The sequence below is a fragment of the Brachycentrus maculatus genome, unplaced genomic scaffold (assembly GCF_059751285.1).
Source record: "Brachycentrus maculatus isolate JH-2025_06_01 unplaced genomic scaffold, ASM5975128v1 h1tg000156l, whole genome shotgun sequence".
Lineage (NCBI taxonomy): Eukaryota > Metazoa > Arthropoda > Insecta > Trichoptera > Brachycentridae > Brachycentrus > Brachycentrus maculatus.
This window is the reverse complement of record NW_028280909.1, coordinates 206,584-232,500: the sequence shown is the minus strand read 5'-3', so window position 1 is coordinate 232,500 and position 25,917 is coordinate 206,584. Positions and strand designations below refer to the sequence as shown.

The window sequence follows — 25,917 nt, the reverse complement described above, 5'->3', positions numbered from 1 at the left end:
CCGGTTGCTGCTGGGGTCCCTGAGCCGGGCCGGGCCCCTGCCCGGGCCCCATCATGGCGCCCCCGCCCTGCCCCATCTCGCCCTGCCCCATGCCCATCTGGCCCTGCCCCATGCCGACCTGCCCCTGGCCCATACCGACCTGGCCCTGCCCCATGCCGACCTGGCCCTGCCCCATGCCGACCTGGCCCTGCCCCATGCCGACCTGCCCCTGGCCCAGGGCCACCTGGCCCTGCCCCATGCCGACCTGGCCCATGGGGCCAGGACTCTGCCCCAGCTGGCCCTGCGGCGCGCCGCCGCCGCGGCCCATCTGCTGGTGCTGCGCAAACTGCTTCCTCTGCTGCTCCTGGATTGGAGAGATTGAAAGATTATGAAAGATTCACAGGACATGCAAGCGTGGGCAGATGGCAGATGATGTCTCAAGCATTGGCAATGTGATTGTATCTTAGAATACTACGCATTCCATGGATCGATATGGTCAGCAACACAAAGGTGCTCCAAAGAGCAAGAGAAGGGAGACAGTTGCTGACTGATATCAAGGTCCGGAAAGTGTCCTAACTGGGGCATGTGCTGAGAGGAGACAAGTATGAACTATTGCACCTGACGGAGGGTCCACGAGGTGTAGGCAGAAGGCAGATCTCCTGGCTCCGGAATATACGAGATTGGACGGGGATCAGGACTGTTTAGAGCTGCCCGAGATAAGGACAATTACTCTCAATAAATAATCGATGTCAGATGAACCTGATATGGTACATGAAAAAGAAGAAGACAGGACATTATCTGTATAGTGAAGGTCATTAAAGGACCACAATGCCAATATGCCTCAAATGGAAGTCCTGCAGGAGTATATTTATAATCTACCTTCTTCCATGCATCTTCTGTGGTTTCCTTATTATAAAAGCAAATGCGGAAAGCCTTACAGCCTACTGATCCTTCCAAAGACAAAAGACTCCTCAACATCACGGAATTCATTCGTGCATTGGATTGTACATCGGATGTATGGTAGTGATTTCTTCTTGTAGATTGTGACTTGGTGAACTTTTGCTTTTAAAAAAATGCGTAATGTCTGACACTCGCTGCTTTACTCGATAAAAACCAAGTGTCGCCTCTTTAAAGCCTGCATCCTAACAGTGCTGCTGTATGGCTGTGAGTCCTGGCACCTCACCAAAGCTCAGAGCAAGAAACTGGCAAGTTTTAAAAACAGGTGCCTGAGGCAAATACTGGATGTAAAGTGGTATAATTGGTCAGGAATGAGGATGTGAGGAGAAGAACCCAACAGCCCCTCATACTAGAAGTCCTGAAAAGGAGAAAATGGACATGGTTGGGACATGTCCTTCGAATGCCACCTGAGAACATTAATCTCTCTTGTCTCTTCTTCCAGCCCCGAGGATTCCGGCGCCCCGGAAGCCCGCTGACCATTCACCGATTGACTATACTCTGCGGAACTTCGGGATGCCGTGCCGACCTGGGAGGAAACCAAGGTGATGGCCATATTGCTACGCCTAGAGATAAATAACTTTTGTTTGGCAAGAGCCAAAGGGCTGACGAAGAGACTCTGTCTCCGAAGACTTACTTCGAGTTGCTTGAACTGGTGCTCCTGCTGCTGGGCCATGTGGAGGCTGTTCTGTATCTGCCTGACGCTGCTCATCTGGTTCATGATCTCCATCTGGCTCTTGTACTGCGCCTCCTGCTGCTGGGCAGCCTCTAGGGTCTGCTGGAGCTGTATTCACAGGACAACATCACAACCTTTACTAAAAAAAATTTAAGAACTCAACATAGATGAAGAAGAATATGGAAGTCTGGGTTTTTACAGAGCTTATTAATTTAGCAATGAAGTATGAATTTGCCAAAAAACGGCAACAAATGAAGTTTTATCCACAACATTTTAAGTGCGTACTAATCCTTGGTCTGGCATCTGCAATCTGTTTTCAGGCATCTCCTAGAATGTAAAATAATTCGGTAGGCATACATTTATAGGGTCTCTGCTATTTTACAGTAATTTTATATTTCAACACCTCAATATATAGATGAAGGAAGTCTGGGTATTTACAGGGCTTATGACTTCACATTGGCTGGTTTAAGTGATTACTCTATACACACGTCACATTCTACCAATAATTGACAACCACACTAAAAAATTTTTTCGGTACTCATAAATAAACTCATAGGTTGATTTCAGTGATCACTTTATATTCATACATCATTTGATTAATACATCGCATCATGTGCGAGTTCACGGCAGTATCTATAGTTCCTTTTCGGATTTTTTTTCCGTATGTAATACAGGCAAATGGGGCAAAGGATCAATGTCTACTTACGGCCATGATCTTCTCCAAGTTCTGCTGCCTGGCCGCTTCAATGTGGTCGTACTGCGGCCTCTGCTGGCCGGGGGCCCCCGGCGCCACCGCCCCCCTGCCCGCGCCCCCCGCCTGCATACCCTGACAAACAAACAACCAGTCACATTTCTTAGCTTCGCTGGTATTTTTAGAATTGCAACCTGGCAACCATGGGTGCGGTGATAATTGGTGTTTTTGCGGACAAAACTGTATCTGTGGAGTTTTCTCTATTTTAAAAAATAAATAAATAATTTTTTTATCATAGTCAATGCTATAGGCAACTTATTTTCTTGAACAAAAAAATATTTGCACCAGTTAATATTAAAAATTAAAAATAAATAATAAATCCCTTACCGCACCCCAATGGTGCATAGGGCACTGCTTCATATAAACGCAGTGTTATCTTGATCAATTAAACATGAAGGAAAGGTGATCAGCCCTCCACTTCAGGTACCAGTCCAGTGTAATATTGAATAAAAATTAGAGTGAAAAAATCACTTATATTTATTAAACCCCCCTGGGAATCGAACCCGGGACCTCCAGAACGGTAGGCGAGCATGCTGACCATTACACTACGGAGGCGGACAAAAAATAATTATATATATATTAAAAATTATTATTATTAAGATATTAAAAATTATCCATGTATTATTTTGTGGATTTTCTTTGACAGCGTCATTAGGACAACGTCACAAAAACTTTGTTTTAAGTAAAATGTCGTGCGTAGTGGCGCAGTGGTCAGCGCGTTTGGCTACCGTGCTGGAGGTCCCGGGTTCGATTCCCAGGGGGGCCAAAATAAATATGGCCGATTTTCACTCTCATATTTATTTAATATCACCCTGGACTGGTACAAGAAGCGTAGGGCTGATCACCTTGCCTTCATGCAATTAACGATCAAGATAACACTGCGCCACTACGATGCAGTGGCCTATGCACCATTGGGTGCGGGTAAGTGTTAGAATGTATGTAATGAAGTAAAATAATCTAAAGTGTAGTTTTAGCATTTGAATGCAACCACAGATGGCAGTACAAGTGCCATATTGAAAATAAATGACCTGTTAGGATGACGGGTTTTCTAGAATCATGACCCAGAATACAATGTAAACTTATATATCGCTCACTCCTTTCAACAACGTCATATATCAAAAATCGTCAATTTTCAGTTGTGCATGTTTTCACAATGCCCAGAAAATATACTATATCCCAGCAAAAGCGGCATATTTTTAACTTGATATTTACCCGTTACAGGGCAGAAAGTATTGCTTTTGCATTTTGAAGAAAAGGTATTGTTTGATTATTTTTTTAAATATACTAACTATTTTTCAAATGGAGAAAGAACATTCTGGTCTTACCTAAAAAGATCTGTTGCACAGTAAAAAGTTCGATAAGTGGCTTGATATTTATTTTTAATACATTGTTTTATATTTTTAAACTTTAAAAACGATGTCCTGAAAAATCAAGTTTTTTGATTTATGACGTTGTTGAAAGGAGTGAGCGATATGTGTAAAACGAAACAATATAATTACAGCCATCTGTTGAGGTCCCTTTCCTTGCGAAGGCTGCTGCCCTTGTCCCATCTGCCCCGCCTGGCCCATCTGGCCAGCTTGGCCCATCTGGCCAGCTTGGCCCATCTGGCCGGCTTGCCCCATCTGGCCGGCTTGCCCCATTTGACCCCCTTGGCCCATCTGACCCCCTTGACCCATCTGGCCAGCTTGACCCATTTGGCCGGCTTGGCCCATCTGGCCCGCCTGCCCCATCTGGCCGACCTGGCCCATCTGGCCGGCTTGACCCGGCTGCATCTGGCCCGCCTGGGTCATCTGGCCCGCTTGATTCATCTGGCCCATCTGGTTGTTGACCATACCCATCGTGCCACCCTGGAATTAGAAATCTAGTTGGCTTTTTGCTATCGGCACTATGGACAAGCGATCGTGGAGAGATCAATGCTTGGTATAAGCTTAGAGACTTCAATGCTTTTAAAATACAAAGCCTGTAGGGGAAAAGAGGGAGAGGAAGTTCCCCCTAAATTTTCCTTGAGAAGAGTCCTTGGGACGTTGAAGGATGAAGAGGAATAGGAGTTTCTTATTTTTTTGAAGTGAAGTTTAAGTCCATTATTCAGGAGTTATGGTTTGACTCTGGCCAGTGTCTGTACACGACGGATTCTTCAGTTCTTTGGACACATTGCGCAGTCTGGACCGACTGGTTGTGATCGGTAGCCTGGAGGGGAAGAGAGAGAGGGGAACATCCCCACACCATGGACCGATCAGGTTAAGGCAGCAGCAGGCACCTCGGTGGTTGGAGCGCTACATGCAGTCAAGGAATAACTGGAGAAGAGTCATTACTTTCACGAGGGTCACAACCCTCAGTAATGAGGAATAAGACGGAGTGTAGAGATATATGGCAAAAGGTGGATGCAAAAAAGATCGAGGGAGATTGAGGGAGAGAAGAGAATATGGAAATACAAAATTAAACTGGAGTGTCAACTTACTGGATGAGATGTTTGCGGCTGGGAAGTCGGAGTTCCTTGGAGCGCAGCAGGGCCTGCACCGATTGTAATCTGCACAAAAATACAATACCTTAATTTGAGCCCAAAAAATCATATTGATATCTCAAATAGATGATGAAGAATATAGAAGCCTGTCATATGCTGGTTTCAGTGATCACTTTAAACACGTGTGACATTCACCATTCTGCCCACGATTGACAACACACTACTCAATTTTGGAAGTCATACATATACGATTCATCTCACAGTCATCTATGATTGGATTTAGAAAGATTTTATTTAGCGGAGACTGTTTTATTTGTATGCGATATCTGAACCCGGATTGTTTTGCATACCAAGAAATGTCTGAAAACCTAATTATCAATTTTTTCTATGCAACTCATACTTTGAAAATAGACTGGCCCAAATTGCTCTTCAAGAGAACCCAGACGGAAGAAGACCACCTGGAAGACCTCCAAAGCGATGGCATGACAGCTGGCAGCCCACGTCACAAGAGACAGATAACAGGACAGACATATCCGAGGATCTATAAGAGGGGAGAAGATGAAGAATAGGTACCTGCTTTGTTGGGTAATATATCCAAAATAAAACAAGGTTTGTTGGATTGAATTCTACATTTATTTATGTATATGTTAATACGTGACGCGTTTTGTCTTCTTAGGACATATTGAGAGTTTGATAATGTCCTAAGAATCAAAACGCGTCACGTATTAACATATACGTAAATAAATGTAGAATTCAATCCAACAAACCTTGTTTTATTTTGGATATATTACCCAACAATTCAACATGGAATTCTACCAACTGTCTGCAGTTACAATAAATAGGTACCTGCTTGCTAGTGAACTGGGACAGCTTCTGCTGCTGGATGACCTTCTTGAGGCGGTCCACGAAGGTGACCTGGTTGTTGGGTATGAAGCCGAGGTAGGCCTTCTTTTCGGCCGTGTACAGCAGGATCAGCACCTTGATGTCGCAAGACGCCGGCGACACGGGAGTGAAGTGGACGCAGCCAGCCTGGAACAGAACGAAACCCTTTCATTAGATTCAAGTTTTGTACTGACATTTCTTGGTGGAACTGCATTTTGGAGAATAAAATAGCATGTCTTCGACAAATTGCCACTTATGGGATTGAGGCAAGAGCAGATACTTCTAGAACAAAATCGCAACTTCGAACCTCCGAGATGAAGACTCTCCGATCCATAACCGGAAACACATTGCGAGACCGAGTAAGAAATACCGACATCCGGAGCATGTGTTAGACAGAGATTATCGTGAGTTGGGGACGACAAAGAAGGCGATACTGGAATGAACATATAAAAAACAGAATGTCAGAAGACAGACTTCCACGTGTCGCCCTCCAAGGAAACCCTGAAGGACGCAGACCCCCAGGCAGACCTCCAAAACGGTGGAGAGTTAGCTGGGAGTCCACATCCCAAGAGCGACAGGCGGAGGCACAAACAGATCCTTAGGATCTACAAAAAGAAGAAGAATTTTTCCACATTAATTTTTTTGATCAGCAACCGGGTTTCGACGTAACCGACATTAGCAGACTGGTATGAGGCTAGACAAAATGTTATATACACAACAAGGCAGGAGTCGAAAAATATGATTTCATATAATTTTTCTGACAATATGAATTTAAATTGAATGCTGGTCAAATAAAATTCATGTGGAAAAAAATAACATAGGTAGTTGTTATTTTATTCTATAAAACCCTTTCAAATCACACTCGCAAATCATCAAGAAAAAGATACTACTGCCGTATGGTGGAAAAGAAAAATGGTTGATTTGAGAAAGCTTTTAGCGGAGACCTTTTTTATCTTTGTGGATAAACCCAAACGTTGCAAATTGCAGGAAGAAGAATGAGGAGTCCCTCATTCTAAGTTGGAAGAGGTACCTCACTTGGGGTTAGAAGAAGTCCCTCACTCGGGTTTGGAAGAAGTCCTCCATGAGTGAAGGGTTGGAAGAAGTCCCCACCTAACTCGGAGATGATAGAAGTCCATCACTCGGGGTTGGAAGAAGTCCCTCACTCGAGGTTGGAAGAAATCCCTCACTCGAGGTTGGAAGAAATCCCTCACTTAGTGCCGGGGGAAGCTACAAGACCTCATAACAGCATGCCCAATTCAGTCTCATATTTCGATTCTTGATTAAACTCAACTGATTGCAAGTCCGCAATAGATCCGCATTTCCGTCGAGTCGCAGATTGGGTACTCACGTATCCGTTGACCATGACCTTGGTGAGGGACTCGAGCGCCTCGTTCTGCTGCGGGTGGAACAGCACCGACTTGGAGTCCTTCAGGTAGGAGCCGCCGATGTTGCCAATCAGCGGCTTGGGCATCAGCTGCATGATCAGCTTGGGCGGCCACGAGTCCGCCTTGCTGAAATGGGGCTACACTTCAGTACGGTCGCTTTTTCACGTCTATGATATCTTTGACAAATCACGTACAGTTCTCGGTTACATTGACACGGAACGACTAGTATTGTGAGAACATCGACATGGACCGACTAGTATTTTGTGAATATTGATTACTTACCACTAGTATTTTGAAAACATTAACGTAAAATGAGTAGAATTGTGAGAAGATTGACACGGATGTGACTAGTATTGTAAGAACATTGACACATAATAACTAGTATTGCAAGAACGTTGGGACAGAATAACTAGTATTGCGACAACATTTGACACAGAAAAACAAATATTGCGAGAAAATTGAGACAGAATGGCTTGTATTACAAGGACATTGACACAGAATGACTAGTATTGAAAGAAAATTGACACAGAATAATTAGTATTGTGAGAAAATGAACACAAATTGACTAGTATTTTGAAAACATTGACGATTTGTTAGAATATTTTCATGTCATGACTAGTATTGTGAGAACATTGTAATGAAATGACTAGTAGTGTGATAACATCAGCACAAAATTACTAGTATTGCAATAACATTGGTACAGAACGATTAGTATCACAAGAACATAGGCATAGAACGACTAATATTGTGAGAACATTGACACAGAAAGACTAATATTGTGAGAACATTGGCCGGGCATGACTGGTATTGCAAGAACATTGTCTGGTAGCGAGTAGTATTTCTGTAACTCACAGCTCGGGCTCCCCGTCGCGGCAGCTGGCGGACACCTGGCAGGGCACGTGGCGGGTGGTCTTGCTCTGGTCGCTGGGGCTCTTCCCCTTCTCGATCCACTCCAGCACGCCCTGCCAGATGAAGGCGCGCGGCGCGCTGCCCCCACCCGGCGCCGCGCCCGCCGGGGGCCCCGCGCTCGCGCCCACAACCGCACCTGCACACCAGACAAAACAAAATATACCAATCTTCTTCTTCTTGGTGCAGGCCTTGTGGCCTGTTTATAAGAGGTAATTCTTCTCTAACCCTTATCCGCACCCAATGGTGCATAGGGCACTGCATGGTATTGACGCAGTGTTGTCTTGACCGTTACTTGCATGTAGGCGAGGTGATAACTCCTGCACTTCAGGGACCAGTCATTAGAGTGTAAGACCACCAATATTTACTTTCACCTCCCCCTGGGAATCGAACCCGGGACCTACAGCATGGTAGCTAAACACGCTAACCATTGATGAATGAAGAAAGAACAGTAAAACTAAATTATTAGGCGAATAAAGCTGAAAATAGAGGCAGAGGAAGGCAGGGCGAAAACTTGGCACAATCAAGTATTTTGAATATTCGGCCGTGGTCAGGTCAAGAGCCGAAATAATCGCGGGGTGCGTATGAGGAGATGCACAAATGTGGAAGAGTCGAAGATTGTTTGTAAACACAGATCGGTGTGGTGTTTTATTCTCTATGCCTGCCCCTGCGGAGTACCAACACGATGGTAAATTAGTTAGTTTTTAAAATCAATAAATGATAATAAGACGAGAACCTTGTTGCTGCTGTTGCTGTTGCTGCCCGGGCACCTGCTGCTGTCCGGGGACCTGCTGCTGCCCCGGCTGCTGCCCGGGCTGCTGTCCCGGCTGCTGGCTCGGCTGTTGCTGCTGTTGCTGTCGGCCCTGCTGCTGCTGTTGCTGCTGCTGTTGCTGCTGCTGTTGCTGCTGCTGTTGCTGCTGTTGTTGTTGTTGTTGCTGCTGCTGCTGCTGTTGTTGCTGTTGCTGCTGCTGCTGCTGTTGCTGTTGTTGCTGCGCTCCGAGGAGCTGCTGCATCCTGAGCTGGGCGTGTTGCTGCGGAGCCATTCCTTGAAAAGAGACATAATTGGTACATAAGAAAAGGTACTGCTGAACAAAGACAACTGTTGGAGCCGCGTTGCAGGAGCCTATTCAACATCGGATCCATGTTAGTTCACAAGGAACTCTCACGAGAGGTGGTATGTATCACACATGATAAAACTAGTGAAGGACATTGGTACCATAAACCAAGCTAGGACACAAAATGCTGAACCCTCTTCTAGTGGAACGGAAGGCCTGTTGACGACAGTCAGCAGTCCAGCTTCTCCTGAGGAGTGCAACGTGGTTTCCTCCCAGCAATGAGCAAATTCTGACAAGTTCCTGATTGGCCCACACTAGATTATCCCGCCTGTTCCCAACACAGATTCAAATAAAAACATATTGAATTAGTTAGAAGAAACAAAAATCCATTATTTTTCAGTAATTTTTTAAAATCTATTATGACACGTGTTTTCATGCATTTCGAAAGACATTGAAGCGGTGGTGATATGACGTTTGAAAATGACGCAGCATGCATCGAAACACGTGTCACACACAATAGACTAGATATTGATCTGTTCCATATGTCTGAAGGGGTATTCCGAAGCGGGATTCTTCTACATCTTTAACAAGAGTCTTCTTGCTTACTTTTGAATTGTATTTTTAATGTATACGCCTTAAATGTTAGTTTGCAATGTATAATTAATTATTGAATAAATTGAATTCAATTGAGTTGAATGCCGGAGAGCAGCTTGTTAAGGTAAATGTACTCATACAAGCTACTACTGATGCTCATGACCTCTTTGCGTAGGTGTCCGGATATGTGGCAGACGTACCTTCCATCCTCTGCTGGTGCATGAGGTGCTGCATGGGCGGCTGCGGCGGGGAGCTGAGCTGCGATAGCAGCGCGCTGGGCTGCGGGTAGCCCGGCGCGGCCCCGCCCATGTACGGCCCGGCGCCCCCGATGCCAGGGCTCGGGGCCCAGCCCATGCTGCGGACGCCGGCCTGCAAACACAGACAGCCACTTAATATATAAATATCGTCGTACACATCATAAAAGGAAATCATGACATGGGATTGAATGCAGAGCGTCGTTGCAGTAGCAAAAAATGCGGTTAGAGTGCCAGAAATGAACATTCTAAGGAGCGTATCTGGCAAGAGTCTACGAGATAGAATAAGGAACACCAGGATAAGGGAAATATGCGAGATCCAAGATGCGTTAGGTGGGGAAGGCAACGAAGGAGACAATGGTATCTGCATGTGAGGAGAATGGAACTGTGGTTTCTAGTTGAATACCACTTTAATTTATCAGAAGGGAAGCAAGATGAAAGCGGATTACTTTTAACACAAATTTATTCAGTTCTATAAAATTACAATCAAGAAAATACTTAAGAATAATCGCGTGATTCTAATATGAGAACACTTGAAATACGTGTCGATCTGAGGACGGGCGGCGGCGAAGTGTGACGGGCTCGTTTCCGTTCGTTGCGAGCTTCGGTGTGGGGTGTTCGTTATTTCACTCAATTTGAGTTGCCATAGTAGATGTGTGGGTTGCCCACAGAACCATCCAGACTCTCTCACATTGCATTGTACTGCCAATCCCAAAGTAGACGACATACAGACCAGACAGACCACCAAAGAGATGGATTGACAGCTGGGAATCGACACTGCATGAAGGTAATCTCTCTTAAAAACAGGATTACGTACTTCGACCCCGGGTATCAATTGTTGCGCGGTATGATGGATGATCCTGAAATAAGCATTGGTCTGTATGTTCCCAATAGTCACCTAAGTCGGCATAGATTATTTCACATTCCTATATACAGCAACAACCTGCCAATGGTTATGCCTATAGGAAAAGCTACCGCTATGCTGAACGACATCACACTGGATATTTGATCTGTTCCATATGCCTGAGGGGGTATTCCGAAGCAGTATTCTTCTACAACTTTAACAAGTCTTTTTACTTACTTTTAATATTTTTTTTTAAATATATACGCCTTAAATCATTTTTGAAGGCAAGCGGGCAAGAGGACGGTCTCCAACAAGATGGACAGACCAAATAAAGGAATTAACCGGATCCTCGCTAAACGCTGCCATCAAGTTGGCCCAGGACCGGGAAGAATGGAGAGGACTTGTGCACCAAGTGCCTGACATTCCAGAAGACCACGACGCTCAGCATTGAGCAAGAAGATGAAGAAGAAGATAAATTAACCTTTCCGGGAGTATGGACGTAAAAGATCGTCAGTGCGAATTTTCCTCAAATTTTCATCAACGATAATGAATGTCGAAGTCTATCTATCAATTGGTGTGATGTAATTTGTATAGTAATGGCATCTGTGGATATTTGCATTTAACTTTGACTAACTAACTAACTAACCATCACGCCGCTCCTCCGCAGGGGTAGGCAGAGAGAATCGAACGCCACACCACTCTGTCTTTGCAAACGTTCTTCGCCTCTTCCACCATTTTATATTAATGTAACTATTTGTGTTAATGCAACTATTTTTTTATTATATACTTTTTACATCTGTGGATATTTGCATTTAACTTTGACAAACTAACTAACTAACCATCACGCCGCTTCCCCGCAGGGGTAGGCAGAGAGAATCGAACGCCACACCACCCTGTCTTTGCAAACATTATTTGCCTCTTCTACATTCATGCATCTCCTCATACATACCCGACGATTATTACGACTCCTGACCCGGCCGCTTTCAAGTATTTGACATACCTGATTGTGCCAAGTTTTCCTCGGTCGTCCTCTGCTTCTTTTTCCAACTACATTCGCCCCATAAATTTGTTTAACCGTTCTTTCTTCACTCATACACTCCACATGTCCAAACCATCTCAACACACCTTTCTTAATTTTATCGATAATGCTTATCTCAGCCTTACATTCTTTCCTTATTTCATCATTCGAACATCTATCAAACATCGTTTTGCCACACATTCGTCTGAGGGATCGCATTTCGACTGCATTCAGTCTGCTTTCATCCTTCTTTTGCCAACTCCATACTTCGCTTCCATACATAAGGGTTGGAACCAGAACTCCATTGTGTACTGCCAGTTTAGCTTCCGCTGATAGATTTTTATTTGCTAAAACTGATTTTAGTGCACCATTCAGTCTGTTCCCAGCATTCACTCTCCTTTCTATGTCTTTATCAATCTTTCCATCCCTAGAAAACATACTACCCAAATATATAAAATCATCTACCTGTTCCAAAATCTCCCCATTTACCAATATTTCACACTCAGATCTACATTCATCTCTTTCAAAAACCATGATTTTGGATTTACTTTGTCATAAAATAAAACCTAGAGATGGAGAGTTTCATTTTTTATTAAAATTATTTTTACATTATTTTTATCTTCATAATACAAAGATTTTATTTTTAAAAAAAAATACATATTTAATGTAAAAAAAAAAAAAACACTCCCCAGAGAAAGGCGGACATCAATTATTGTACTCCTGGAAAGGTTAATTATTGAATAAATTAAATATTTTAGTGGCAAAAAATGATTCCATTAAAGACTTTGCTCTTTGCCAATTTCTGTAGCCCCAATGTTGGAGATCATTCGACTATTATTATTTTAATTAACATTCCACTATTAGTGACGAAATAAATGTTTCCATTTTTAATTGAAGTTTTGACTGGAAAATACCACTATTTATTAAAATTAAATCCTTAAACGGACCACGCGGCTCGCATAACTGTATGTGTTTTCACAAAACATGCCCCATACGCGGCTGACATAAGCGTATGTGTTTTTACTTTGCTCCAAGTTTCGAACCTCAGTTCAACTTTGAGGGATTTTTTCATGGTGTGGAACTTTAGATAAAATAATACGCCAATCCTTGGCCTTATGACATCTGTTGAAATATCTTACTAATAATTTGTAACATCACAAGGATAAATAAAAGAACAGATCCTTGATTTTTCTTGCAGTTGGTAATTAGTCCGCGCCATAATCATGCCCTATATCTGTCTCACTCTCGACGCTACGCATCGCCAGTGGGTAAGAGTGACACACGATGCGTGCTTTGATTTATTTATGTTACGATCTTATTTGTTTATATTACGATATATTTCAAGAATAATGTGACACAAGTGTATTATAGAGTACCAAACAGGCAAAATGAATCTCATTGAACGTTTTTGTTTAGGAAAATAAATCGTTTCTCAACTAAATACATGATAAAAGTAATCATTTAAAAAACGGCGAAATACCGCCGCGCACGGGCGTCTCTCAGGAACAAAGTTAACGCGGTTAAAAGGTTAATAAATCTTGATTTTTAGCTTACTTGGTGCTGTTGAGTCGGGTGATACCCTGGCGGGGGCCCCTGTGCAAACTTCTGCGGGCCTCCGGGCATCAGCGGGGACATGCCACCTCTTCCCATCACCATGCCCATCCCTGCAATGCGAAAAGTGCTCAGAAATCAGAACTCATTGGACAATGATCAAAAGGGGAGATCCCCAGGGAACAGTTCTAGGACCCATTCTATTACTTACATTTTTTAGGCATCTCGGCATAGACGAAGAAGAATATGGAATTCTGGGTATTTACAGGCCTTAAAAATACCCAGTAAATAGCCTGCCATAGATGCAGAAGAAAGAAGCCCTAAATAGGTGAAGAAGAATATGGAATTTTGGGTATTAAAAGGCTATTAACTAGGTATTTAAATACCCTGTAAATACCCAGACTTCCATATTCTTCTTCATCTATGTTGAGACGTCAAAAAGTGTAAAAATAAATAAGTGCAGAAGATTTATGAAAATTTGTGAAGATTTGGACACACTCAAAATGTTGTCGAATCTCACTCATTTGGAAAATTATAATGGGATTTTGTAAAAGATATTTTCAGCTTGATGAAAATCATTTTTAATTCTAAGACAGTTGCAAAAAAATCAAAACAGGAGTTCCGGAGGGAACGGTTCTGGGACCTATTCTATTACTCATTTGGGCAATTACAATGGGATTTTCAATTTGCTAGTGCTTTCCATCTTTGTAGATTAAAACCATCCGTAATTCAAAGACAGCTTCTAAACATCAAGGCAGGAGTCCCCCAGGAACAGTTCTGGCACCGTAGAACGGGGCTACTTGAACTTGTGTTACTTGAGTCCAGTGTAAAAGAAAATATTTCTATCTGTATTTGGTCTACAATAATGAACATATCGACAAGATTCATTGTTTCCCTGACAGGTGACACTTTTTGTCACGATACGTTCATTATTGTAGACCAAATACAGTTCGAAATATTTTTTTAGCCCCGTTCTACGGTACTTATTCTATTACTCATTTAGGAAATATTAATGGCATTCTGTATTAGATAGTTTCAACATAGTGATGCTAATCTAACCTAGCCTGAGCTTAGTATATTTCTTTCAGGATATTCCATTTCCAGCTGAAACTAGTAAAAGAAGCCATACCTCCCCGCCCATATTGACCCGGGCGCGGCTGCAGGTTGGGCAGGACGGGCAGATTCATCCCGGGGCCCATCTGCCCCATCTGGCCCATCTGCCCGGGCCCGACCACCATCTGGCCCTGCTCGCCGCTCATCTGGCCCATCTGCGTCTGGCCCATCTGCGTCTGCCCCATCTGCGCCTGGCCCATCTGCGTCTGCCCCATCTGCGCCTGGCCCATCTGGGTCTGCGCCATCTGCGCCTGGCCCATCTGGGTCTGTGCCATCTGTGGCTGGCCCATCTGCGCCTGGGCCATCTGTCCCGGCTGGCTGAGTCCCAGCTGGCCTGGATTTGTCATCTGCAAAGCAGTACGAACTGATAAACCGGTCACCCATAAACTAATGCAGAATAGGGCCTAATCTTGCCTCATTAAGATGACACTGAGTTGAGAAGATGTAGTATCTTCTCGACTCAGTGTCATCTCAATGAGGCAAGATATGTCATCACCCACTGTAGACTCTAGACACGAGACGTCTCCAAGTCACTCTGCCATGCGCCATCTCCCAGGCTTCCTTCCAGGTCAATCTGACAAAACCTATATAATCCTGACCTATTTTGATTAACATATTAACCCATATAAACTTCTTCTTCTTTTTCAAGTGCCCTGTCCGGTCCCCCCAACGTTGGCTCACACCTCGGCGAACCTATCCCTGACCTGCGCTGCTCGGAACAGCTCCTCAACACTTGGGATGTCGGTCCACTCCCTCACATTTCGCAGCGTCCCTCCAATATCAGTTGGAGAAGGTGGTACTTTTCCCCACGCAGTATATTACCCAGATATGAGATCTTTCCAACCTCGATAGTTGATAACAATTCCCTGTCAACTCTAGCTCGCCTCAGGACTTCGGTATTGGTAACCATGTCTGTCCAGGGAACTCTGAGCATTCGGCGGTGGAGCCACATTTCAAATGCTCGCTTTATAAACTTAAAATAATAATAATAAAACCCTTATCCGCACTCCAATGGTGCATAGGGCACTATGTCATATAAACGCAGTGTTATCTTGATCGTTAACACATGAAGGAAAGGTGATCAGCCTTCCGCTTCAGGTACCAGTCCAGGGTAGTATTGAATAAATATTACAGTGAAAAAATCACTTATATTTATTTTACCCCACCAGGGAATCGAACCCGGGACACCAGAACGGTAGCCGAGCGTGCTGACCATTACACTATGGAGGCGGACAAAATATAAACTTAGTGCATATTAAACCTCGGCCTTTAGTGCCTGTTGTTCTGCAATCCTTAGTGCATTTGAATAGTGCTATGGTAATGACATGTAGTGTTGTTTGCATACTGTTGTAGTGGCGGATATGTATGAGTAGATGCATGAACACGGAATGGGCAAAGATTGTTTGCAGAGACAGATTAGTGTGGCGCTCTACTCTCTGCCTACCCCTGCGGAGAAGCGGCGTGATGGTTAGATAATTTAGTCAGTTATTACCTGCTGCTGAGGCGCCAGGGTCTCCGTCATCTGGCTCGTCTGCGGCGAGGGGAGGTTCACCCCATTAGGAGCCCCTTGGATTGGCGCTACGGGACTCAGCGGCCTCTCCTTCAAGCTGAAAAGCAATAAAATATAACTAGTTTCAGCACACCACAGAGTCTTGGCACCAACCCTAACGTATGGAAGCGATTCGCGCATTCGCATTCAATTTGGTAGTGCACTACATCTTTATAGATTAACGACATTCTTAATTCAAAGACTTAATTTTTATACTTTTAACCCTTATCCGCACCTAGTGGTGCATAGGGCACTGCATCAAATTGACGCAGTGTTATCTTGATCATTACTCGCATGAAGGCAAGGTGATCACTCTGGCGCTTCAGGAACCAGTACAGGGTAATATTAAATAAATATTAATGTCGAATGTCATTCGACATTGACTTTATTCCGGTGAGTCCTATGTCGAATGTTATTTGACATTTTTTTCCTCATCAGTTTAGTGTTAAAATACAAGCTAACATATTTTTTTCTCACTCGTATTTAGTGTGCAGTATACTGGTACGAGGATTCAATGATTTTTTTAAACGCGTGTAATTTTCTACCTGAGAATGATACAATAGGTTTGTGGCTTGGGGGCTGGCTCGGTACCCGTCACTCCGGCATCAGTTACACTCGACCCGTGCGCATGTGAGCAGCAGTGATGACGATTCCATCCACAATACGGCTGTCCAAACTTAAAACACAGTAAGGGACATTTTTTTGCAGTACATTTTTTTTGCATTTTTAGACTAAGTAGAATCTACTTAGTCCAAAAATGCAAAAAAAACGTAGTACAAAAAAATGTCCCTTACTGTGTTTTAAGTTTGGACAGCCGAATACTCCACATGTTACGCTCAACGAAAAATTCCTGGAGGTAGGAAAGAAACCCGATACATTTGCGTCACTTGCGAGAGAAAGCCCGGCCTTTGCATCGGTGACTGTTTTTACTGATATCATACATTAGATGTCTATGAAATGCAATACATAATAAGAGACAAGATTTTTAACACAAGTGCAGTTTTAATAAAAAAAACTTGGATGTATTGTTTTACCCTGTAATGCTGTAAATCTATTGTGGACCTGATGGAATTTTTTAATAATTTTTTATGGACCGGAAAGGGTTAAGAGGAATTATAATACCTGAATCCTTTCAACAGGACCAAGTGGCGAGGGTCTTTGGCGTAGTTCTTGGTCTGCGAAGCTGAAAGGTCTCCACCGGCCTTTTCAAACAGCCGGAAGAGTGCCGGGATCTTCCGCGGAGACAGAATAGATAAACTGATTCCCCTCTGTAAAGAAAACACACACGAGTTAGGTAAGGTGTATGAGAAGAGCAGGCAATGTACAAAAATAAACATTTTAAAATTTTCATAAAATTAACTCTTGATCATTTACCCATTCCTTTATTTTGCCTTTGTTCCATATTTTATTTTGACCTCTGACCTCCGTCGGCAACAAATTAAAAATGTTTGGAACGATATATTGCAGTGTTGGACTCCCATATTTATTGTTAATTCTTGGGACTATCGAACCTTCCTTGTGGGTAAATTGTGTATCATGGTTGTGTACTAAAGGATTTCGATATTTTTGTCCAATTTGTTGTTCAACGATGATACTCATGCACAATATTCCACAAAATATTAATAAAATATTCTTAACAAAATATAATTAATTAATTAAACCATATCCGCTCCCTAGGTGGAGCATATGGAGTCCACAAACTGTCTCCAGGCTTTTCTGTCGGCTGCCAGCTCCCTTGCATCCTCCAAAGTCAGATCCGCGTCCCGAAGTTCTGACGAGAACTGCCGACGAATTGTCAGCAGTGGTCGTCCTCGGCGGCGCGAACCTGATGCCTTGTAAAAGAGGCAAGTTTGATGGCGGCTCTCAGGGGGCATGCGGAGTACATGGCCAAGCCAACTGAATCGCCTTTCTTGACGAAAAAAAATATATATCAAAATATTGTTGACGGATAAAATGTTCAACGAGATGGCACCTCGTGCAGCATGACGGCCAGCTGGTCGGCCGTGTTGCCGGCGTACTGCGGCGCCTCCTGCGCGGGCATGGCGTAGGGCGGCGAGCTGGCCACCAGCAGCACGTGGCGCTCCACCGCGCTCGCCGCGCCCGGCTCCTCGGGCGCCTCCGCGGCCAGCTCGTCCAGGCACACCAGCGCGGCGGCCAGGCCCTCCGCCACGCTCGCGTGCGACTCCCCGCGGCCCCCAATCAGCCTGTGGAGAGAAAATATCATAAACCCGTTAACCCGCGGCGCCTTTATGTGTGGTTTGCAGTCATTTGTGATGTTTTTTTTGTAAAAGATTTATTTTATGAAGATGAGTGCGTTAGGTGTGATACTGTGCTGTTCCGCGCATAGTCTGTCCGATACAGAGGTTCCTCAAAGAGGCCGGTGTCTGTCCGTAGTCTGTCCGATACAGAGGCCCCTCAAATTCTACCAACTGTCTGCAGTAACGATAAATTAAGTTATTATGTTAAGTTGCGTCGCTCACTCCAGTCTGTCGAGGGCGGCCAGGAAGCGGTGCGGGGCCGCGTAGGGCCCCAGCGAGGTGACGGGGGGCGCCGGGTGGCAGTCCGACGCGCGGTACACCACGGCCCCGAAGGCGGCTCCGCCCTCGGGGCACTCCCCCTCGGCCGACCCCTGCTTGAAGTGTCTGCAAGAAGAATCAAATCAAACAATTACTTAGGAGTTATTTTTGTATTATGGTATCTCAACATAGGTGAAGAAGAATATAGAAACTAACTAACTAACGACCACGCCGCTTCTCCGCAGTGGTAGGCAGAGAGAATAGAACGCCACACCACAGGACTCTCGTACCTGCGAAACTCACGATGCATCATGCCTTCTATCAAAGAGCCTAAAAAGGACCAGTGAATCCATACCCAGAAATGACCTTATAAAGACTGATCAATCTAACTAACTAACGAACTAACCATCACGCCGCTTCACCGCAGGGGTAAGCAGAGAGAATAGAATGTCACACCACTCTGTCTTTGCAAACATTCTTCACCTCTTCCACATTCATGAATCTCCTCATACATACCCTTCGATTATTACTATGACTCCTAACCCTTAAGAAATGTAAGTATAACTTACATTTCTTAGTCAAATAGACATCAATAATATTTCTTTTTATTTTTGTAAACAATAAAAACAGAAATATTTCTCTTTTTAATTAAAAAAATTTATATATAAAAAAAAATACTGATGCGAACTTACTCTAAAGTAGGAATGATGTAGTTAGTTTTCAAGTCGTTGAGGTAGGCTCCGTTGATGGCAGTCCCTTCTATTACAAATATGACCTCGGATAGAGTAGATTCAGGCATGGACACCACCATCTTGAAGCCGCTCAGGTAACAATCCTAAAACAAAACATAATTAGATTCGCAAATTCTAGGATGATGATTTCGCTCACTCCTTTCAACAACGTCATATATCAAAAATTGACAATTTTCAGTTGCGCATGTTTTCGGAATGCCCAGAAAATGTACTATATCCCAGCAAAAGCGGCATGTTTTTAACTTTATATTTACCCGCTACAGGGCAGAAAATGTTGTTTTTACATTTCGAAGAAAAGGTATTTTTTAAATTTACTAAATATTTTTCAAACGGAGAAAAAACCTTCAGGTTTCACCTAAAAAGATCTGTTGCACAGTAAAAAATTCAAAAAGTGGCTTGATATTTATTTTTAATACATTAAATTATATTTTTAAACTTTAAAAACGATCTCCTGAAAAATCAAGTTTTTTGATGTATGACGTTGTTGAAAGGAGTGAGCGATTTGTTCCCAGTATTTTAAGGATGTTATAAATAGGACTCACACCCACCCCACCACACGGTCAAAACACCACATTTGAAATGTGGTGCTATATAACAGTATTCAGTTAAAGGTGGGGACTGATCGGAGCATTTGGTCGTAGCGTAACACGTTACGATGCGAGCGTTCGTATAGTCAGTACAGCGAGCCGAGTGCTCCATCCAAAGTGGGATGCTTGCTGTGAATGATACGATGAAATGCTACGGTCAGTCCCCACCTTAACACATTGTCGATGGGACATGGCATTTGCCGTTTTTTCCGCGGACTGTCGAAAATGCTGTTTTTGTCGACTGTCGGGTTTCGGCGGGAAACGGCAATATACGAGTTTGTTATCAGCGTGAAATAAAACGCGTTGAAGGGTGATCTGCTGCCTGGGTGCTAGGTGACAGTCTGTCGACGTTATTTGAGATGCCTTGTCCGGATTGGCTGGTGTGTCGCTTGTAAAGGCATCGCCAGAAATCTAGAGTTTTTATGCGATCTAAATCTCTAGTTTAGTTTGAGTCACATATTGGACTATTTTTCATACCGCTTGCACTGTTTGGTAATTTATTATTTGAATATATTAGCATTGTATAGGGAATGATACCTCGGAGGGGAAGACTATTTTTTAGACTTTACAATGCTTCTAAAATTGTGAAATACGGAATATTCAATTAAAAATTATGATTATAATTTATTTTTGATGATCAAATGTCATGTATGATTTCTTTGAAAATTTCAATGGAAAATATTATTTGGTTTAGAAATTGTGTCAACTTTAAGAAAGCGATATATTTTTGCGCTAATCGCGAAAAACATCCGCTATAGGCTAGAGTCTATTGTTCAAAGCGCCCGACTACAATGTTGTTAACATGATCAAGTATGTCAAATATTTAAAGGGGTCAGGTCAGGAGTCGGAATGATCGGCGGGTATGTATGAGGAGTTGCACAAATGTGGAAGAGGCGAATAATGTTTGCAAAGACAGAGTGATGCAGCGTTCTATTATCTCTACCTACACCTACGGGGAGCAGGGTGATGGTTAGTTAATTAGAACAGTGTTTCCCAAACTTGTTTAATAAAATTTAATACATTCAATGCGTTTCATAGTGTGACAGGGAAACAACTGCACGGAAACAAAACATATTTGCATTCCAAAAAATTTTTTTTTTTAAATGTGCGAAAAAACGAATTGTGCGGATATCGAATGTGCGAAAGATGAGGTTTCCCTGTACATAATTCGAAAACAACTGCATTTAAAAAATAAATAAAAAATCACAATTCCACTGAATACTAAAAAATACAGTACAATCTGGACTACTGTTAAAATGACAGCCTTATACTTACGATAAAAGTTAGAATTATCCAAACACGCTAATGTTGAAAAACATAAATTGCTCCATAATTTCGACTAACGGACATTTCAGACAAACGTTTCCATATATCTTGTATTTAATTTACAACAATAGTATGAGCGCTTCGATCTTTGCTTGTTTACAGGCGAGTGATTATTGCGTTCGTTTATCCGTTACATCGAGCGGGTGTTGCTACACTTATTATTTATAGATAGAGCGAGCTTTTTCATTATTCAGATGAACATTTGTATGATTTCGACAGTCATCAATTATCTAAAACAGCTTTATCTAAAGTGATTCGAGCCAAACAAACACAGACTAACTATTTATATAAAGACCGCCAACTACCTCGATTTTTTATGGCTGGAAGTGATATTCGCCAGCGGCCGGAAGCGACGTAAACGGCTACTAGTACTAAGCTCCCGGCTGGGCGTGACTTCGCCGCGGCTGAATGTCGAATCCACCCGCCGAAATATTTATCATTAATTTTTCAGGTTAAATGGTATTGATATTGAAATTTGTTGTATTACATATTTTCAAAATTATAATATTAATATTACAAAGAAGATATTTCACTATCTAAATTTATTTATTTCAGTGTAAACAAAAATAGAAAGGTCACGGCTAAAACGCGACATTTATAAAAAGAGTTTAGGCGTTTAGTTGAGTTCAAAAGTTCAGTTTAATAATGGTTACTCAACTCAGCCGTACAACGGTAAATGGTAATGGTAATTTTTTTGACTTACTATAATATACAATATATAAAATTCCAGAAAACACAATATTTTAAAAGGACAGAAGGAGTGTCCACCACTTCCTGAAGTTATGTTTCTTATCGGGGGTGCCAGCGCCCCTTTCTGGACGTTTTGGAAGTCTGGCTAGGCGTTTTTAAAATTTTCGCATTTGGGGGGTGCTGCAGAAGGGAGCGGGAGGTTCAAGGGAACGTTGTGTCAATAAAGAAAAACTACACTTTCATACGCAAAATTTAACTTTAACTTTGGCATAATACTCAATATTATCAAGTTCTTCATATAAAACAAGGGCCCATTAAAAAAGACATATAGTATCATAGCCACATTAATGCCCTTATCGAAGATATGATAATACGGTTCAAAGACTAACAGGAACTTTTGATATCAGCTTGGTTAATCAATCCATTTTTATCAGACGTAGAAAGTGTTAGTCCAAATTTAAAAGAGTAATTTATTGATCTGCAAAATGACTGTGAAGCCAAAATAATATTTTATGTATTAATTTTAAATCAAACACAGATTTTTTGAGTCTACTAAGTTGTATTTTATTAATAAAAAACACATAAAAAATTATACTGTGACAATTGTTTCGCCTTGTTAGGGCATTATCAAACGAATGATAATTCATGGATAACGAATGGTCATTCGTTTGATAATGCCCTAACAAGGCGAAACAATTGTCACAGTATAATTTTTTATGTGTTTTTTATTAATAAAATACAACTTAGTAGACTCAAAAAATCTGTGTTTGATTTAAAATTAATACATAAATTAAAATGGAGTTCTACAAATTAAACGCCAAGTCAATAAATAAACCAAAATAATATGTAATCAATGTGTTTATATTGATTTTTGGGTACGTTTTCGTCATCAATACCTAATTCTGTGGGAAGAATTGAAATTACCTATAATAGCCTTTCTATCTTCATATTTAGAAGAGAAGGGTTTTAGTGCAGTAATGCATATATTTAAAAAAAAAACGCGAAATTGATTACAAATAACCCGAAGAGGAGATAAACTTTAACCAAATAAAACGAAATTGGCGCAATCTCATGACGCTCAAGGATCTCTTTAATTTTTTTAAGTAAGAAAAAAAAAATTTAAATACATGTTTTATTTAAAATTAAAAAAGGTGTTTTATTGTGTATTTCGCAATAATTTTTATTTGTAGAAGGAAATCCATCGCATAAATACTTACAGGTAAGTAGGTAGTGGGTACGTAAATACATACATAGAGAAAAGTGTAGTGTAGTGTTAAAAATTTATAAAAGCATATGCAGACACGGATCAATAATTTTATCTTTAAAAAATCCTAATGAATTCCGGCAGACCGAAAAAGATTAATAAAGATGTTTAAGGCATTGAAAATAAAAATAGACGTATAAAACATATAAAAATAGAAAATAAAAATTAATCAAAGCAGATGTATGTAGAGGAATAGAGCAAATCTCAAAGCGAAATCGATTTCCTAACAATATCATGGCAACAGTAAAAATATAAAAAAATATTGCAAGCAACATAATAAAACCGTAATCGATGCTCCCGGCTGAAGGTACTTAGCTCCCGGCTGGGCGCGGCCGGATCCACCCGGCGAAATTTTTACCATTAATTTTTCAGGCCAAATGATATTTATATTAAAATTTGTTTTATTACATATTAACATAATTATAATATCAATATTAAAAAAAGGAATTTTATAACCAACATTTATTTATTTCATTGTAAACAAAAATATAGAGGTCACGGCTAAAACGCGACATTTATGAAAAGAGTTCAGGCAATTAGTAGTTTCTAAACTCAGCCGCTGAATGATAAATTACATTCGAACCCTTTTTACTTATTCGTCACTCGCCGAATTGCTAAAATATTTTTCTTTTTTTTTATTCTACGGTCTTTCTTATTGAGGCTTCTGTTCAAATAATCAGACTTATTAACTTTTTTGAATGTAAAATAATATATATTTATATATATATATATATATATATATATATATATATATATATATATATATATATATATATATATATATATATATATATATATATATATATATATATATATATATATATATATATATATATATATATATATATATATATATATATATATATATATATATATATATATATAAATATTTTATATAAACATATATACATTTATACATATTTTTTTATATATTCACTAAATATTACACACTCAAACTTGTGTGATACATCGTTTTTTTTAATTACCTAACGTCCAAGTGACTCTGAAATCTAGCTACGGCTTATGCAACACCGTTTATCATGTCCCTACTCAGGCTTCAACTTAAAAGTTTCATAGCCTATGCCTACTTGTGAGTGGATTTACTCTTTATGTTTAAAGTTACTATAATTTCATGTAATTCATGAGTGAAAATTCTAGGCAAAAACACTCGCAATGTGTGATACATCGCAATCGATACAATGCTTTTAAATAAAAACAAAAAAGGGAATTTTCAAATGACTATATTTCAGACAAAAATTCCAGAAAAACACACAATTTATGTTCCTTCTGCCCTTTTAAACAAAAAATATATAACAATTTACAAACAAGTATATTACAGATACAATTGTACAATTCTCTAAAAACAACTTGTTGGTATCTCGTATTGGTTTCTCAAACAACTTGTTGGTATCTCGTATTTTTCGTTCCCGTTTCGGTGTTTTTGTTAGTGTATTAGCGTGTCTCGTCATTTCTGGTCGTTTTTTGAACAATCTGACGTTTACGAGTCGACCCCCCCTGCAAACAAACAACGCCGATATTTTTTTCAATCTTTTGACGTTTCTTTAACCATAGACTATAAACTCTATATACTGCTATAGACTGAAGCGGTTCCTTGGCGAGTCTTTAGCGAGCTAGTTTATTAACCGGGTATCAAAAATTATCCAATAGGATTACATTGTTCGCTTTATTTCAAAAGTTTTATTTCATAATTCGTTAGCTTAACAAGCTCTCCCAGCTTATCGCAGCCAAAACTTTTATGGATTTTTTGGGGTTTTACGAAAATGAGTGACTTTATTTTAAACCGAAATCTGGTATACGAGTCCGAATCGCAATGTTTATTTTAGTTCATTTAATTATAAATGAACTGGTTCTATCGCATATCCGAATCTTCTATCACTGTCATAGAGAGGTCATATTTTATTGGTACCTACTTTTAAACTATTTTCGTGTGTCGTATTCATGCCGATTGGTGCATATGGCACTGCATCAAACTTACATAGTTTTATCTAGATAATGAATAACATGTAAGTAATGTGATCAATTGCTGTTATTCCAGCTCAGGGTTATTTTAAGAATATTTTTTATAGAAATTTGATTAAGATTACAGCATAGAAAGCAATAACTTTAATAATTTATAAAGCGCAATTTTCGTAAAAAATAAACTGAATCAAGGGCTGTTCACTATGGTTTAGTGGGGAAAAGAGATTGTGGAAATGATTAAGCAAAAAATACGTTTTTTTTCGAAAGATCATCTCACTTCCATTGTTTCTAAGTACTGGTGGAAGAACATTTCACGCCATTGGCCGCAACAGCAAAGGCACGCTCGCTAAATTTGGTTGAGCTCATTGCGATTTGGTAAAATCAATTTATTCATGGCAGTTAATGTAGCCAATCGAAGGGTGAGACGTCCATCAACCTGTAAATACTTCTACAGCACATTCTCTCTCTCTCTGGTCCAAATCCTACGGATTGGTCTGCAGCAGCAAATGACATCTCCTTCGCCATTCTAGTCTATTTTCCAAAACCATCTTCAGCTCCTCATACGTAGAGCATCCCACGTCCTCCTATAAGCCGCTTAGGTATTCGCGGCGTGGGCGTACTCTGGCGTTTATTCCCTCGATTGTCCTTTCTATTATTATGCGCAGAAAACCCTCTTGTCTCAACACGTGACCGATCCATTAGGGCGTCTCTTGGAGATAATCGCGAGTAGGTTCTTTTTTTTTTCGATTAATCGTAGTACCTCGTCGTTGGAGATGTGGTCTCTCTAGAATATTCCGAGCATTCTTCTATACATAGGTCCATATCTCGAA

General features: G+C 41.1%; 1 protein-coding gene across 1 annotated transcript in view; it reads right to left on the bottom strand.

Moving 5' to 3' along the window:
* MED25 (Mediator complex subunit 25) overlaps window positions 1-24,684 on the bottom strand; it is a 42,743-nt gene extending 18,059 nt beyond the window's left edge. Inside the window, exons 1-19 of the mRNA XM_088261458.1 lie at window positions 24,635-24,684; window positions 21,103-21,428; window positions 19,181-19,323; window positions 18,453-18,614; window positions 17,945-18,176; window positions 17,095-17,240; window positions 15,916-16,030; window positions 14,440-14,770; window positions 13,314-13,423; window positions 9,844-10,012; window positions 8,731-9,039; window positions 7,941-8,133; window positions 7,052-7,214; window positions 5,668-5,850; window positions 4,819-4,887; window positions 3,860-4,207; window positions 2,316-2,435; window positions 1,571-1,717; window positions 1-343 (exon numbers count right to left, since the gene is read on the bottom strand). The exon at window positions 1-343 is cut by the window's left edge and continues 9 nt beyond it. Of these exons, the coding sequence (XP_088117584.1) occupies window positions 1-343; window positions 1,571-1,717; window positions 2,316-2,435; window positions 3,860-4,207; window positions 4,819-4,887; window positions 5,668-5,850; window positions 7,052-7,214; window positions 7,941-8,133; window positions 8,731-9,039; window positions 9,844-10,012; window positions 13,314-13,423; window positions 14,440-14,770; window positions 15,916-16,030; window positions 17,095-17,240; window positions 17,945-18,176; window positions 18,453-18,614; window positions 19,181-19,299 (3,259 nt within the window). The 5' untranslated portion in view covers window positions 19,300-19,323; window positions 21,103-21,428; window positions 24,635-24,684. The remainder of the gene's footprint in view (window positions 344-1,570; window positions 1,718-2,315; window positions 2,436-3,859; window positions 4,208-4,818; window positions 4,888-5,667; window positions 5,851-7,051; window positions 7,215-7,940; window positions 8,134-8,730; window positions 9,040-9,843; window positions 10,013-13,313; window positions 13,424-14,439; window positions 14,771-15,915; window positions 16,031-17,094; window positions 17,241-17,944; window positions 18,177-18,452; window positions 18,615-19,180; window positions 19,324-21,102; window positions 21,429-24,634) is intronic.
* Window positions 24,685-25,917: the final 1,233 nt, after the last annotated feature.